At 39.4% G+C, this 15,894-nt stretch overlaps 1 protein-coding gene across 1 annotated transcript; it reads left to right on the top strand.

Moving 5' to 3' along the window:
* The first annotated feature begins 832 nt into the window (after positions 1-832).
* LOC131298124 (serine/threonine-protein kinase STY13) lies at positions 833-7,214 on the top strand. The gene is made up of 6 exons (XM_058323432.1): positions 833-1,238; positions 4,260-4,381; positions 5,400-5,596; positions 5,720-5,894; positions 6,262-6,396; positions 6,523-7,214. Exons 1-6 carry the CDS (start codon positions 956-958, stop codon positions 6,727-6,729), a joined length of 1,119 nt encoding a protein of 372 aa, XP_058179415.1. The 5' UTR covers positions 833-955; the 3' UTR covers positions 6,730-7,214.
* Positions 7,215-15,894: the final 8,680 nt, after the last annotated feature.

Raw genomic sequence — 15,894 nt, 5'->3', positions numbered from 1 at the left:
AAATTACCCCTCCATATAAATGATTAAAAGTAGTTTTGAATAAAGAGAATAAGGGGTAGCTTTGGAAATTTAACCAAACTTTAAGGAGAGATGCGTTGCATGTTCTTTTAGAAAGAAGTCAGATTCCTAACACAAGACGAGCAATATGGAATTGGAGATGGTCCTGTGCAGTGGTGTGTGTAACATCGTACTGCGCATCTTTGAGTTGTCGGATCGTATATCCGACAACTCAAATTCCATCTTGGTAATAAACAACTCTCAATCATTGATTGTCTATGGATTGGAGGGAGTATTAGGTAATGTTCACCGAATAAATAGTTACCAATACCCTATAACTTCGAATATTTACGTGGACTACATATTCAAGTAAAGGAACCAAATAAACAGTTCAACCCTATAATGGGTGCCCAACACGCAATTCTCCCCAAAGAGATTTTAGGAAAACAAGAAGTCTACAACCACGTCCAAAATACACACGCAAAAGCGTGTGCACACACAAATCATGTTCCGCTAAATTTTTTATTTTTAAGTATTTTTATTTTACGAGACAAATCATTCTCTCATAATACATCATTTTTAATTCAAAAAATAAATATTTACTTTTCTTTTGCGGAATGGAGCCTAAACGTGTGAGATCACATGCACTTTTAGCTTGAATATTTACACGTATTATGTGTGTATTTGTGTAGATACGTGTGTTTATTCTGTGCGTGGTTGTAGACGTGTTAGAAGGAAAAAAAACAAAAAAAAAAACCAACCCCATCTCTCCTCCTACAACTGTACAAAGTACAAACCACCTACCTATATATAAACACACCTTGATACTGTAGTAGACTACAGAGTTTATAAACAAACATACAAGAGCAACAGGACCCCATTTCAGTTACTCTTCCTAGCCTACTTGTCTCTCTTCAATTTTTTAGAGAGAGAGGGAGAGAGAGAGAGAGAGAGAGAGATGGAGAAAGGGAGTGATGGGTTTGTTCGGGCAGATCAAATTGATCTAAAGAGACTCGACGAGCAACTCGAGAGGCACCTCAACCGAGCATGGACCTTGGAGAAAAAGCAGCAGCAGCAGCAGCAGCTGGACTCCGACTCCATCGCCGCCGCTGTCGCCGCCGTCAAGCGGCCGAGGCACGACTGGGAAATCGACCCGACCAAGCTCATAATCAAGGGCGTCCTCGCACGTGGCACCTTCGGCACCGTCCACCGTGGCGTCTACGATGGCCAAGACGTCGCCGGTCACTCTCCCTCTCTCTTAAAAAACGCCTCCTCTTTCGATTCACTTTATTTCTTAATTTTTTTGCTCTGTTTTCCCCCGTTTTCCGTTTTGAAAATACGTTTAGATTTTTGGAAAATGATTTTCACACTGTACTTTTTTTTATAAATGCATTTCAAAATTTCTATTTTGTGCGCGTGCGCGTGCTTGTGTTATATGTAATTTTAAACAGTAAAATTACGAATTTTAGAATGCGTTTATAAAAAAAACTCATTATCCATAATACTCGGTTCTGAAATTCCATTTTCCGTGATACCCTTTTCTTCTTTTCCCTTCAAGTTAATTTTCAACCGTTTGGAGGGTAATACAAAAAAGAATTTTATACGAGTATAAATTATATTTGGGTCGAACAATTCACCACTTAATAGAGTTCAGTAGTATATATAATAATATACTCACGAGAGAGCCCAAGGGTTGACCAAGTGGTCTTAGTCTGAGATTTAGGTGTTCGGTTTCATTCTAAGTTTAGCTCTTAAGTTCGATTCTCTTCGCCAACAATTCTTAGAACCACCTCATCTATACGTGTAAACATATGCGACGGCTGTGGGAAGAGTTGTAAGGATTAGTCTGTGCACACAAGCTGTCCCGAAACATCTTGTATTACCCAAACAATTCTAAGGAGAACAATAACCACAAATTGCAACCAAAAAAAAAAAAACAAATCGAACCAGTCCATGGTGAGAGAAATAAATAATCAGTTCCCCCTTTTGACCGACATTTATCCCCTTATTTCTTAAGACTGAGGGTGTGCGAAAGTCAACTGAGCTAATCCAGTTGTTATCCCCTTTGTCCTTTGCGTGGCGAAATCTACGTATATAATTTGCGCATGTTCATGTATTTTCTCAATTGTGGGATTATTTTTTATTTTTTTATTTTGTGGTATTGTGGTCTTTCACGTAAATGATAGTTAGGCCATTTTTTATTGTTTGGAATTTTGAATAGTTAGGCTATTTGTAGATGATACCCAGTTGGCTTTATTGTTGATTTAAATTTGTTTCCACGAATAAAAGGGTGTTAGAATAATGTGGCATTGAATTTGGGTTTCAGAAATTCTGCTAGACAACAATTTTAGTGAGGTGTACTTTGATTTGGTCGGTCCAGTTGTGGATACGGTGGTCCTTAGTCACAGTCTATTTATTGCCCCCTACCATCCCATTGCTTCAATTAGTGAGATGCCATGTTTGGGTCATACCCACTTTTTTCTTTGAAACCATGTCCCGTTTGGGTTTTGAGAGTAATAAATGAAGAGAGATGTATATAGGGACCATACGCAAGAATTTTGAGACCCAAAACGAATAATCCCAAATGTTCAAGAGCTTCGCCCCGACTATTGCCCGGGTATAATGCAGCTCTCGTTCCACATATAACCCATTTCGCCATCTCTTGGATTGGCTCGGTGGCCACAGCCAGAGACTCAGGGTTTGGTGCCTCATAGGTCTCGTGTTTAAAATCTCGTATGTGCTATCAACTTTTGTGGGGGTAACCCATACGAGTTGCCATGGCCCGGCTTTAAATGGATCTCCTCTAGTTGATGCTTGGATTATGGAATTTGCCATGGATTAATCGAGATGCCTGGATTAGATTAGTTGTTGTAATTTTTTGTATGGGTGAGTGGAACTGGTATTGGATGGGGTTGAGCTTGGGGTTCTTGCCTTGTTTCTATGCAATTAATTTCATGAGGGGGCGTTACTGAATGGGGATAAGTCTACTCTTATGGAATCTGTGACTGCACGGGTTGGATTGAGTTGCCAACTTGCCATGTGACTGCAATAACTTCATGATATGCTTTATTATTGTACTTTCATGTGATATCTAATCTAACTTGGTCATCATAAAGTGGAGAAAGTATTAATTTGCATGAACAGTTGGCTAGAAATTAGGATCACGACTCGCTGTCAGCTGTTTTTGTGGGTATGAGTCGTCGTCGTTAGGTAGAGTCGTCGTCATCACTATTGCTAATCATATTTCATAATCCAACAAGGTGGCTGCTATTGCCACGACTGATTTTTATAGTGCCACGATAGTTTGTGTGTACTGACAGTTTGTACCCTCGTCTGCTAGAGACGGGATTTTCTAAGTTGTGCCTCATCTGCTTGTCATCATTGTCAATGTCCTTTTGAAGTTTCTTTCAACAGGAAGCAGCCATGGCCACCCCACAACAAATTACCCCTTTGATTCCCCCAACCCACAACCCGTGTCATGAAGATTTAGAAAAGGAGCAACGACAGATTTCAGTTTTGAAAAGGAAAATGACAAGCATTCTCTCTCTCTCTCTCTCTCTCTCTCTCTCTCTCTCTCTCTCTCTCTCTCTCTCTCTCTCTCTCTCTCTCTCTCTCTCTCTCTCCCCATGCATGTTTGATTTAGATAATAGGGGGTTCAGTTACAGAAATAGTCTAATAGATCAATGGTTGCGGTGGTCTGCTCGATTCGAAGGTTAATGGTAGCAATCGCCATCAAAATCGAGTCAAGAAGAAGGTTGTGGTCTTGATTAGCTTGTGTGCGGCTGCATGGGGCAGAGAGATTGGGTCTATATATTCAGTAGCTGTTTCAAATCATGTCCAAATTATTATAATATCAAATTCATTGTTCTCGCTAGTAACGATCCCAGTAGAAAGAATTTGCATGAGTGGGGAGAAAGACAAAACATAAGCATGAGCAGAGGAGGCGAAAAATACATTGGTTATTGTATTGCAAGGAAGAGAGAATTGGAAGAAGATGAAGAGGACAGAGAGAACACGAGAAAGAGAACAAGGGCAAACCTAAGTCGTAACTTTCTTTGATTTTTTCGTCTTCTTTTTTCCTCGTTTTCTAATGTTCATGTTGTAGATGTTGGGATAATTGTGAGACATTTTTATATTGTTTGTGCAAAGAGGTTGCATTTTTACTCAAAGAAAAGTCATTTTTAGACCTTTTATTTTTGTTTTGTGCCAAGGGTTGCATTTTTACTAATAGAAACATTTTTTATCTGTTTCCTAATCCTTAGTTAAACTGCTAGACTGGGGCGAAGAGGGGCATAGGACAGAAGCTGAAATACAATCACTGAGGGCAGCGTTTACACAGGAAGTTGCGGTATGGCATAAGCTTGACCATCCCAACGTAACTAAGGTGACTTCATCATCTTAGACCTTTACATTCTGTTGTGCAGGATTATGCAATAGACTATGCCTCTTTATAGCCGTATCCTGCTTGGTAACTTCAATATGTAGATACTTACCACAAAAAAAAAACTTCAATATGTAGATTTCATGGCATTAGTTTCAATATATAGCTTTCATGGCAGTTGGTAACTTCAATATGTACGTTTCATGGCAGTTAGTTATGTAGACTTCAATATGTATTTTGAGTTTTGAAGTTAAATATGTGGACTTACTAAATGCTTGTTGATTCACTCATTCGAAAAAGACAAGAAGCAAGTTCCATGTTGTACCTGACTTGTAAAGAAATTGAGCCATTGTCTTGTATTCCTTGAGTTTGTTTTGGCATGGGGTGTTCTGTGGCGTCTTTTTGATGGATCACTTTCAAATAGCATAAACTTCAACATTAAGAGCATGTGCAGAATGTTTTCGCATTGATTTGCTGGACTTCTCCTCATATTTGAACTTTCAGTACTTTGACTAGTTTAAATACTTTGAGTACTGTATAACTTTGAAGTTGTGTTCATGTATGAGAAGCCTAAACACTTGTGAAGGAGAAAACTTATTTGTCATTGTCTAGTTTGTACATTGTAACTTTAGGGTTCGCTTCTACATCTTTTTTGTTATTTCCTTGCATCGTGGTCAATTTTTGCACTTACCGCGTACTCATTTACTTTTTCTTTCATCTTGCTCGCAATAAAAAGAGTGGACTACTTCGACTTTTGTTCAAGCTACCACTACCTCAGCTTCCCTATCCAATTAAAAGATCATTTGTTGTGAAGTATATTTTTGACTTCTCTATTTATTGTCAAAATGGTCATAAGAAAATAGAGTAATACTTACACGTCAAAAAGTGGCATAAATCTATGAAAAGCAATGCATGGTAGTATTATAGCACTCTAACACCTTACTGTCATGCTGATTGTCGTTGCTGCTTTTAGAGTTACAAGATGCATTTCTTGGCGGTTCATGTGTTTTCTCACTTGCAGTTTATAGGGGCAACAATGGGCTCTTCAAGCCTGAGCATACAAACAGAAAATGGTCAAATGGGCATGCCAAGTAATCTCTGTTGCGTTGTTGTAGAATATCTCGCGGGCGGCGCGCTGAAATCTTACCTCATAAAGAACCGGAGAAAGAAGCTAGCTTTCAAAGTAGTTGTACAGATGGCACTTGATCTCGCCAGAGGGTAATATCTTTCTTATTGTGATTTAGTTTTTGTATTGTGGCGCAGTAGTAAGGTTCAATAGTTTATAGTTATGCATAACTAGTGTGTTTATGTAGTAAGTGCCAAACTGTTAAAATTTTGTAGGTTGAGTTACCTCCACTCCCAGAAGATTGTTCACAGGGATGTAAAGACAGAGAATATGCTTTTAGACAAGACACGAACAGTAAAAATTGCTGATTTTGGGGTTGCTCGCGTTGAGGCCTCAAATCCTAATGACATGACCGGGGAGACTGGGACTCTTGGTTACATGGCTCCTGAGGTAGTAATCTCGTTCTTCTTTAATAGGAATATAGGATATCATACTCCAGAAGACTTAGCGTATAGCTCTTGTCGTAGTTCCCCATTCTTTCCATTTTTTTCTGAAGTTGTTGAGAAAAAAAACAGAGAGGAAATGTTCTGTTTAGGAGATACGTGTCATTTATTTACTAGTTTGATGAAGTGAAGTCTTCTTGACCTCGCAAGGCCCTGTCTTAATCTGACTCGACCATGTAACGAAACGATGGCTTGGAAATACTTCCTTTTTCGAATTTGCTTATATTGGAAAGGACATTGTCGGCAAAAGAAGAAATTTGTTTCGTTATCCCATGAGATATTTCTAATGACTAGTTAACGGGTGAAAATTACAGGTTCTAAACGGCAACCCATACAACAGGAAATGCGACGTGTATAGTTTTGGAATCTGTTTGTGGGAGATATACTGCTGCGACATGCCATATCCAGACCTTAGTTTCTCAGAAGTGACATCAGCCGTGGTCCGCCAGGTATTAACTTCCTAATCCGACCATATTCCCACTCTCCAGAAACACTTCATCATTGAAGTTTTTCCCCTATGTAAACTATGTATTTCCTCTCCATCATCTGGATAATCATTAGAATTTAATGCATAGAATCTGAGACCAGAGATACCAAGGTGTTGTCCGAGTTCTCTGGCAAATGTAATGAAACGATGCTGGGATGCCAACCCCGACAAAAGGCCAGAGATGGACGAGGTAGTCTCACTGTTGGAGGCCATCAACACAACAAAGGGCGGAGGTATGATTCCTCATGATCAGGCTCAAAGTTGTCTCTGCTTCCGCAAGCACCGAGGGCCTTGACTTGAGCTCATAAATGAGTAATATGGTATATTTCAACGTCCGAAGATACATATTGGTATTTGTGAAGGAAAAAGAAGTGAGGATTTTCGGAGCTGACGGAGGTGATTATAGGCTGGGGAGCTCTGCTACATATCTCTTTGTTGGACACTGTAAGCCTTTTCTTTCTTAATCTTCTTCTTCTTCTTCTTTCTTTTTTTTTTTGAGTTAGCAAATGTGTATTTGATTGACTGGCTCCACATATCCTCTATAAAATCACACTTAATATTCTACTAGCAATACAATCAGATGACTGGGATTGTGAGGGTAGCTGCTTGCTCAAGTATAGCTCTGTTGCCTCTATGATATCGTCCGGGTCATTGAATTTTGTTTCTGGACCCTGTATGTTGTACTACAACATTTTGCTCATTTGTGTTTCAGTAACACTTGTCATTCTGTATATCTTGAAGACTGTTTTGTCATATCATAACAAGGTGCTTTCGGCATTACCACGTAGTATTAGTCGGTTTGCGTGATTTTAGGATGTGAAGTAACCGAAACATGTTCGAGCATGATCTTTATTTCCTATTCTAATTGAGTCATCTCATTGTCATAGAAAATCCGTTATGTGAATGTTTTGGATTCAATTCTCCTACCCTTTGTCAGCATAACAATGCACACGCATTTGTGCGTATTGCTTAGGTGAAGGGCTTCGATTCTACAGTAGATTGAACGGTCCATCCAAAACACATGAGAAAGCTTTGGTCCTGCTATTGCAGGATCAAACGCCTCTCATATCTTTAGGATCGAACGCCTCTCATATCTTTTGGACTGGACCCTCCAATCAACTCAAGAGAAGCTGAATTTTAAGGAAGATAATTTTGGTAGCTTTCCTGCATTTCTTGTACTGTCATAGTGATCTAGCTGCATTTTTTGCTTTTCAAAGCCAGAAGCAGCAGTGTTAGATGGTTGCTGGGCCAATAAGAGTGACCCTGAAAATTAATACAGAAAAAACCGCACAAAGTAACACTGAAGCTAAGATGTACAATCTGAAACTAAATAAAACTGCTATAACATGTCTGCGGTGTCTCTTTGGGTTTTTGGTGTTTTGGTTGGCATCTTACCTTCCTTGCTATCCCGGGTGGCTTCTTGCCGATGTGCCCTTGATGCGTTTAATCTTTGTAATTCTTTATAAAGATTAATAAATTTCTTTTGCTCTGAAAAAAAAAAAAAAAAACTGCTCTTAACACGTCGCATACAACCAATCACCAGACTTCTGGAGGGATACAAGGAGGATGCTCTCTCTCTCTCTCTCTCTCTCTGGCTGATTTTTTTCGAACAGTGAAGAGAATTTTCATTGGTGCAAGTGTGTGTGGGTCCCACCACTCATGTGAGTGTAGGTCCCACCACTCATGTGAGTGAAGGTGTGTATTTGGGTGTGTAAGTGTATGTTGTACTAGAATTATTGATTTTCATTATCACAAGTATGGAATTATGCAATTCTGTACAAATACTGACCTAGAATCTCAAGAACACAACCAAGAAGTAGAGAGAGAGAGAGAGAGAGAGAGAGAGAGAGAGAGAGAGAGAGAGAGAGAGAGAGAGATGGAACTCAAAACTTCATTTCATTCTATTGTGTTACAATGAATCAAGTCCAGCTTGATATAAACGCCAGCTTGAGCTGTAGAAGAGCTGTGATCAGCTGTGGTCTTCACACTCCCCTGCAAACTCATGGGAGGGTTACCTACCATGAGTTTGAACTTCAAAAACTAAATCTGGAAACAGATAAAGCCTTGGTAAAAATGTTAGCCAACTGAGCCTCTGAACTGATATGACATACAGTAACATGTTGATTCATCACTTGTTCTCGAATGAAATGATAGTCGATCTCAATATGCTTGGTCCTAGCATGAAAAACTGGGTTACAAGCAAGAGCAATTGCAGACTTATTGTCACACCAGAGAATATGAGGAGTGGTAGAAGGGATAAGCAACTCAGAAAACAACTGCTGTAACCAAACCAAATCTGTGGCTGTTTGAGCCATGGCCCTATACTCAGCCTCAGTAGATGAGCGGGCCACGGTGTGCTATTTTTTTTTTTGCACACCAAGAAACTAAGTTATGACCCATGAAAATAGCAAAACCTGTGGTGGATCTCCTATCAACTGGATCCCCAGCCCAGTCAGAGTCAGCAAAGGCAGTCAGAGTTAATGGCCCTGGGACAAAATGAAGACCTTGATGCACAGAGCCTGTGATATATTTAAAAATGTGTTTTACTGCCATAAAGTCACTTAGCTTAGGGGCATGCATACGTTGACATGCAACATTCACAGAGTAGGAAATCCCGGGCCTTGTTAAGTCAAATACTGCAAAGAACCCACCACAGTTTTGTACAACTGAACATCTAAAAATAGAGAATTATGATCAGGAAGACCAGGTTTGATTGAAGCAGGAGAACTTGCAGGCTTACAATCCATCATGCTAGCCTTGGTAAGAAGGTCTACGGCATACTTTGATTGAGACAAAAACAGACCAGAAGAAGAAGTGACAACTTCTATGCCCAGAAAATAGTTGAGGGAGCCCAAGTCTTTCATGACAAACTTGCTACTGAGTTGAAGAATGAGTGATTGAATGTAAGAAGTATCACTACCAGTGATAACTATTTCATCAACATAAATCAATAACAAAGTAAGATGATGCCCTTAGGTCAAGATAAAGAGGGAGGTATCGGACTTACTTGAACAGAAACCAAGTGCAACAAGATAACTTGAGAACATAGCATACCAAGCCCTACGGGCCTATCTTAAACCATAAAGAGCCTTTGAAAGCTTGCACACATACTCTGGGTGAAAAGAATCCTTGTACCCAAGAGGTTGTCGCATGTAAACATCTTCAGAAATGACTCCATGTAGGAATGCATTAGAGACATCTAACTGCCTAAGAGGCCAATCATGATGAACTGCCAAACTCAAAATAACTCGGAGAGTGGGTTGCTTAATAACAGGACTAAAAGTTTCAGTGAAATCCATGCCCTCTGCCAGTTGATTACCATTAGCTACAAGCCTAGCTTCGTACCGAGCCACTGTGCCATCTGAATGTCTCTTGATTTTGTAAATCCACTGGCACCCTATGACATGTCCATGAGAAGGAGGTGGAACAAGAACCCAGGTGCCTTGTTTTACCAAGGCCTCATACTCGGCCATGGCTTTTTGCCACACATAATGAGAAACAGCTTCAGAAAAATGTTTAAGCTCAGTAGAAGGCAAGGAAGAAGAAGAAGTAAAAGCAAGCAGAGTAAAAGGATGTTTGGGTTTAAAAATACCAGATTGAGACCTGGTCCTCATAGAATGAGAAGGAGCTGTAGAAGAGCTGTGATCAGCTGTGATAGGAGCAGAAGAGAAAGGAAGAGAAGAGGCTGAAAGTGGAGGAGGTGCAGAACAGGAAGCACAAGGAAGAGAAGATGATGGTGCATTGGTGGAGGAAGAACTAAGAGATGCAGAACCTTGAGAAACAGAAAAAAGAACTGTGGGAATAGTCTAAAAAAGAGGAACTGGAACAAGAGAAGACTGAACTAGAACAGATAAGGGTGCGGAAGGAGGAGATGCCTGAACTATGATATCTTGAAAGGAGGCAAGAGGAATAGAAAACGAAGAAAAATCAGAATCAGTTGAAGGAACAGAAGAAAGAAGAGAGGAGTAAGGAAATTGATTCTCAAAGAACTTCACATGCCTTGAGATGTATACTTTATTAGTGATTGGATCAAAACACCTGTATCCTTTAGAGGTAGTGCAGTAACCAAGAAAAATTCAAGTGGTAGATTTAGGCATCAACTTATGTGAATTGTATGGTTTAAGCCAAGGAAAACAAGCACAACCAAATGGTTTAAGAGAAAAATAATCAGGCTTAGTATGGAACAAGAGAGCATAAGGAACTTGAAAATTTAAAGAGGAATGAGGAAGCCAATTGGCCAAGAAGACAGTTGTAACCAATGCTTCTAACAAAAAATGAGTAGGCATGCCTGCTTGGTCAAGTAAAGTAAGAGCAGTGTCCACTAAATGCCTATGTTTTCTTTCCACTATACCATTTTGCTCAGCTGTATATGGACAAGAAGTTTGATGCAAAATACCACTGTTAAGAAACAAATCAATCAAGTAGTGATTAACTGACGCAGCGGAATTCACGAAGAGATTAGTTAGCGTACTAGTCCAAACGAGATAAACAACTCGTCGCAACGAGCAATTCTTGCGCACAAGAAAGAAAGAGAAAATCTCTGAATATTATTGATCAAAAAGCTTAAAAGTTATAAAAGTTTAATAATTGAATAGGTTACAGCCCTTTTTATAAGACCCTAACCCTAGAAATCCTACTGTAAAAGAAATAATAAATCATGCCAAAACAAGCGGCATTAAATAAAAGATATTTCTTAATTAATTAAAATAAAATCTTAATTCTTGTAGACCAAGAATCCTAATAAAGGCAGAAATCAAAATCAAACTGAATACGGAAAGTTAATAATTCTAACCTAAATGAAAATATTCCTAGCCAAAATCTTATTCTAAAACAATAAAAATAAAATACAAAAACTCTCCATTTTTGTCCTACATCAGTCTCTTTTTCTTCAAAAGAACTCGCCCTCGAGTTCTCATTAGAAACTTGCCATCTGCCTTTCCAAATAAATAAATATTTGGAATACTTCAACTTCTCACTCGTCTTCCAATAAAAGTACACTTGCCAAGATAGTTTTTCTGCACACTTCAATTGATTGACAATTTTCACAATACGAGAATTGAGTGAAAACTCAAACTGCTCCAACCCAAGAAAATCAATAAATTGAACGTCATGCAGAAATTCCAATTTCTCTTTATGTTGATCCATCGCAAAATTAATTGGTACATCATGTATGAATGATGTAGCATTAAGAGATCTTGTACCAAATTCACCATTGGAACCACTCATACTTCCGTGTGGCTCACAAGGCTCAATATTAGGGAAGACATCATCATGTCGAGAAATTATAGGTTCTGATTTATGACTTTCCTCTTCCTTTGGTTCTCGTACTTGATACAATGTTGCGATATTTTCATCCTTGCTTGCAATTACCTCATTGGTTGCACCTCCATCTAAATCCAACCGATGTTCGAGCATAGGGGCACTCAAACATTCCTCTTTGCCACCAACTTCTTCATCGCCAGCTTCTTCTTCGTCACCAAGTTCAATCCGATCTCCCTCCTCTTTTGCAACTTCTTCAACATCTTTGACAATAATGGTTGTATTCTGTTGCTTTGGCCCATATTTTTCCTTCAGTAATTCCTCATAGTTCCAGGGCAAAAATCTCTCCACCAAAAGTTTTTTAATTCTCGACCATGCATGAATTCGACGCTTGCCCAATCGATCTCTTGACGATTGTAATTTTAACCACCATTGTAGCGCCGGGCCCGTAAGCTTCAATAATAAAAACCTCCACCTTTGTTCAAAAGGAGTTTTCGTATACTCAAAAAAATCATCAATGTCCAATATCCAATCCAAACGATCTTCAAAAAATTCAAGACCACTAAATTTTGGCAACTTATTGTAATACCTGAAATTTGCTTGTCGCTTTATCGACTGATAATCATCATGGCCCTCGAATAACTCGCCTTCAAATTTATTCCTACTATCGTAGTGATAATAAGAATATCCTCCGGAGACGTTTAGGTGAATAGGCTGGTTGCGGGCAGATCCCTCAACGCGGTTCCTATTCTGGTTAGGAGGTTGGCGATGGGCAAATCCCAACGCGCGATCCTTCTCAACCCTTTCTGGCCTTTGGCGAATTTGTAGAGTCAACCCATGCAGTAAATCACGGATCTCTGCAAACTGAGTGCGAGTATCTTGACGGATTTCGGCTAACTGAGTGCTTCGATCCTGCATTTGTGTTCGGGTATCCTCCATCATCTTCCTTAGGTCAGTAAGCCCACGACCAACGTCAATGGGTGTGTCTTCAACTTTGTTTGGTGACATCGAACCAGGCAAAGCCTTGCTCTGATACCACTTGACGCAGCGGAATTCACGAAGAGATTAGTTAGCGTACTAGTCCAAACGAGATAAACAACTCGTCGCAACGAGCAATTCTTGCGCACAAGAAAGAAAGAGAAAATCTCTGAATATTATTGATCAAAAAGCTTAAAAGTTATAAAAGTTTAATAATTGAATAGGTTACAGCCCTTTTTATAAGACCCTAACCCTAGAAATCCTACTGTAAAAGAAATAATAAATCATGCCAAAACAAGCGGCATTAAATAAAAGATATTTCTTAATTAATTAAAATAAAATCTTAATTCTTGTAGACCAAGAATCCTAATAAAGGCAGAAATCAAAATCAAACTGAATACGGAAAGTTAATAATTCTAACCTAAATGAAAATATTCCTAGCCAAAATCTTATTCTAAAACAATAAAAATAAAATACAAAAACTCTCCATTTTTGTCCTACATCATTAACAAATTCCTTGCCATTATCAGATCTCACTATTTTGACTGTGATATTGAAATGATTCTGAACATAAGCCTTGAATTGAGTGAGAACTGTTTTCACCTCAGATTCATAAAACAGAGGAAACAACCAAGAATAACGAGTGCAATCATCTATGATAAGAAGATAGTATCTATATCCTTTGACTGATGAAATGGGTGCTGGACCCCATATATCCATATGAAGCAAATCAAAGGGTTGAGCTGACTTAGTGACAGACAAATGAAAAGCTAGTGTGTGACTCTTGACTTTATTACAACTAGAACACTGAACCTCATAGGGCTTAGAAACAGGCAAGTCAAACTGTTTAACAAGAGACTGAAATAGAGGAAGACTAGGATGTCCAAGCTTCGGATGCCACAATGGCAGAAGAAGCGGACACAGTTTTATTTGTATGAAAAATAACTGGAAAGCAGCTTTGGATAGGATAAAGGCCCTTGTGGCATGGCCCTTTGAAGAGAATTTGATGAGATTGGTTGTCCTGAATGACATAACTAGTGGAATTGAATATTAGAGTGCAATTATTATCCTTCGCAAGTTGAAAGACTGACAACAGATTATGTGTGATGGCAGGAGTATGAAGCACATTAGTAAGATGAAACTGAGTGGTTGGTGTGCGTAAATTACCATTTCCAGTGCAAGAGATAGGCAAAGAATTACCATTTCCAACCATGACAGCGGCTCCTGCTGTGTAGGGCTGTGAATAGATGATATTGTTGAGGTCTGAAGTCACATGATTGGTAGCACCACTGTCTAGATACCAACTCTGAGCAGTAGAAGTGTTGGAATGCTCTAGAACAGAACCTGAACCAGAAGTATAAGAAGCAGTAAAAGTTGAAGCATGAGGAAAAGCACCCCCATGCATACCAGATCCTGAACCAGGTGACATCAAGGCCCCATTATAACCAGTTCCACTACCATAACCAGTTGTATTAGCAGTACCAGATGAAACAAACTGAGACTGAGGATAACCAAAAAATGAAGCATTTGGCATCTGATATGACCCGTGAAATGAAGGAGAAGAAGTTCCAATCCTCCACATAGGAGAAGGGGGAAAACTTGCTATAGGAAACATGCCAGACTGAGGAAACATCCCTGACTGAGGATAACCAGAAAATGTAGCTGAGAATCCAGGAGGATAACCAGAGAAACCACAAGTCTGAGCACTTCTATAATAACAAGTTCATGCAGAGTGATTATCTTTACCACAAATCTAACATGCTGGCCTTGGAAAAGACACAAACCCCTGTCCTCTTTGTTTGTTTCTATTGTTATTATTGAACCTGTTGCTTGGCTGAGAAAAATAAGATGCTTGAGGAAAATTCTGTGGTGGTTGAAACATTGGTGCTTGGAAAGGGAGGAAGTTCTGTGATGCTTGTGAGGGTTGAAATGTTTGAAAGTTTTGGGATGGTTGAAAGCTCTGTGTTCCTTGTGGCAAAAAGGACGGAGAAGACTGTGATTGTGAGTTCTGAATCACAGGTGTGGGCAAAATAGGAGAAGCAACATGAACACTGCTAGAACTGCCCGAGTTCCCATTATTCTGTGTCAAAGATCCATGGGAAGAAGTACTTGCACCAGACAGGTTTAGATCTTGCAATTTCTGTGTTGCCACAAACACACTACTAGTTCCAACTGCCATTTTGGACTTTCTTGAGTGTTGTTCTTCTGCCTTTAGGATGGACACAAGTTCATGAAACTTCAGATCTCCGTGAGTTCTCAAGGTTTGCTTTAGTGAGCTAAACTCCTCCTCTGGTAAACCATTGATGGTGTGAAACACCATATCATCATCAATCTCATATCCTACAGCACTTAGCTTTTGTGCACAGACCTTTTATGTCATCAATATATTGTTCCATCGTACCATTCTTTGTGAAGTTAAACAAAGTTCGTTTGAGTTCATGAAGATTAGACCTAGACAGAGAATTATATCTATCTTCCAAACTTTTCCAGACATTAGAGGCATGTTCTAACCCTAGAACAAAAGGTAATGTTGATGATGATAAAGTGGCAGTCAAACATGATAGCAATCGATTATCTATAAGTGTCCACGCAAGAAAGGCAGGATTGGTAACCAAATTATTACTTGTATCTCGAATTTGGACAGGAGGTGGTCCGATTGTACCTTTCACGTAGTCGAGGAAGCCATTTGCCCTCAATGCATTCAGTACCTGAGTTTTCCAGAGTAGATAATTGTCTGAGGTAAGCTTGATTGTCACAAGCGAGTGAAAATTGGACGCAAGAAACGCCAAAGCTGCGGGCATCGTAACTCCATTATCAGTGGAAGCGGAAGACGACGACATCTCTTGGCAAGAATACTTGAGAAATCAATCGCGAGGAAGAATAGAGAAAGAATCTTTGGATCGAGACTAGGACTTGCGTCGCTGAAGCTCTGATACCATATGGAATTATGCAATTCTGTACAAATACTGACCTAGAATCTCAAGAACACAACCAAGAAGTAGAGAGAGAGAGAGCGATGGAACTCAAAACTTCATTTCATTCTGTTGTGTTACAATGAATCAAGTCCAGCTTGATATAAACGCCAGATCGATCTATTCTCTCAGGCTAACTACATCATTAAGGGTTAAATATCTACTTCTCCTCAAACTATTCCGATTTTAGTTACTTCCCCTCCAACTACCAATTGAAGTTACTTCCCCCTCCAACTTCCAAAAGGTTAGCC

The sequence above is a fragment of the Rhododendron vialii genome, chromosome 8a, assembly GCF_030253575.1.
Source record: "Rhododendron vialii isolate Sample 1 chromosome 8a, ASM3025357v1".
NCBI lineage: Eukaryota > Viridiplantae > Streptophyta > Magnoliopsida > Ericales > Ericaceae > Rhododendron > Rhododendron vialii.
The sequence above is the reverse complement of the archived record's forward strand: the minus strand, read 5'-3'. Positions and strand labels throughout refer to the sequence as shown.

What these genes read in the sequence shown, in the direction of transcription:
- LOC131298124 (XM_058323432.1), top strand. Translation starts at nt 956, where the DNA reads ATGGAGAAAGGGAGTGATGGGTTTGTTCGGGCAGATCAAATTGATCTA. An exon ending in CGATGGCCAAGACGTCGCCG is followed by an intron (nt 1,239 to 4,259) that starts GTCACTCTCCCT and finishes CCTAATCCTTAG; the next exon opens with TTAAACTGCTAGACTGGGGC. An exon ending in TTGGTTACATGGCTCCTGAG is followed by an intron (nt 5,895 to 6,261) that starts GTAGTAATCTCG and finishes TGAAAATTACAG; the next exon opens with GTTCTAAACGGCAACCCATA.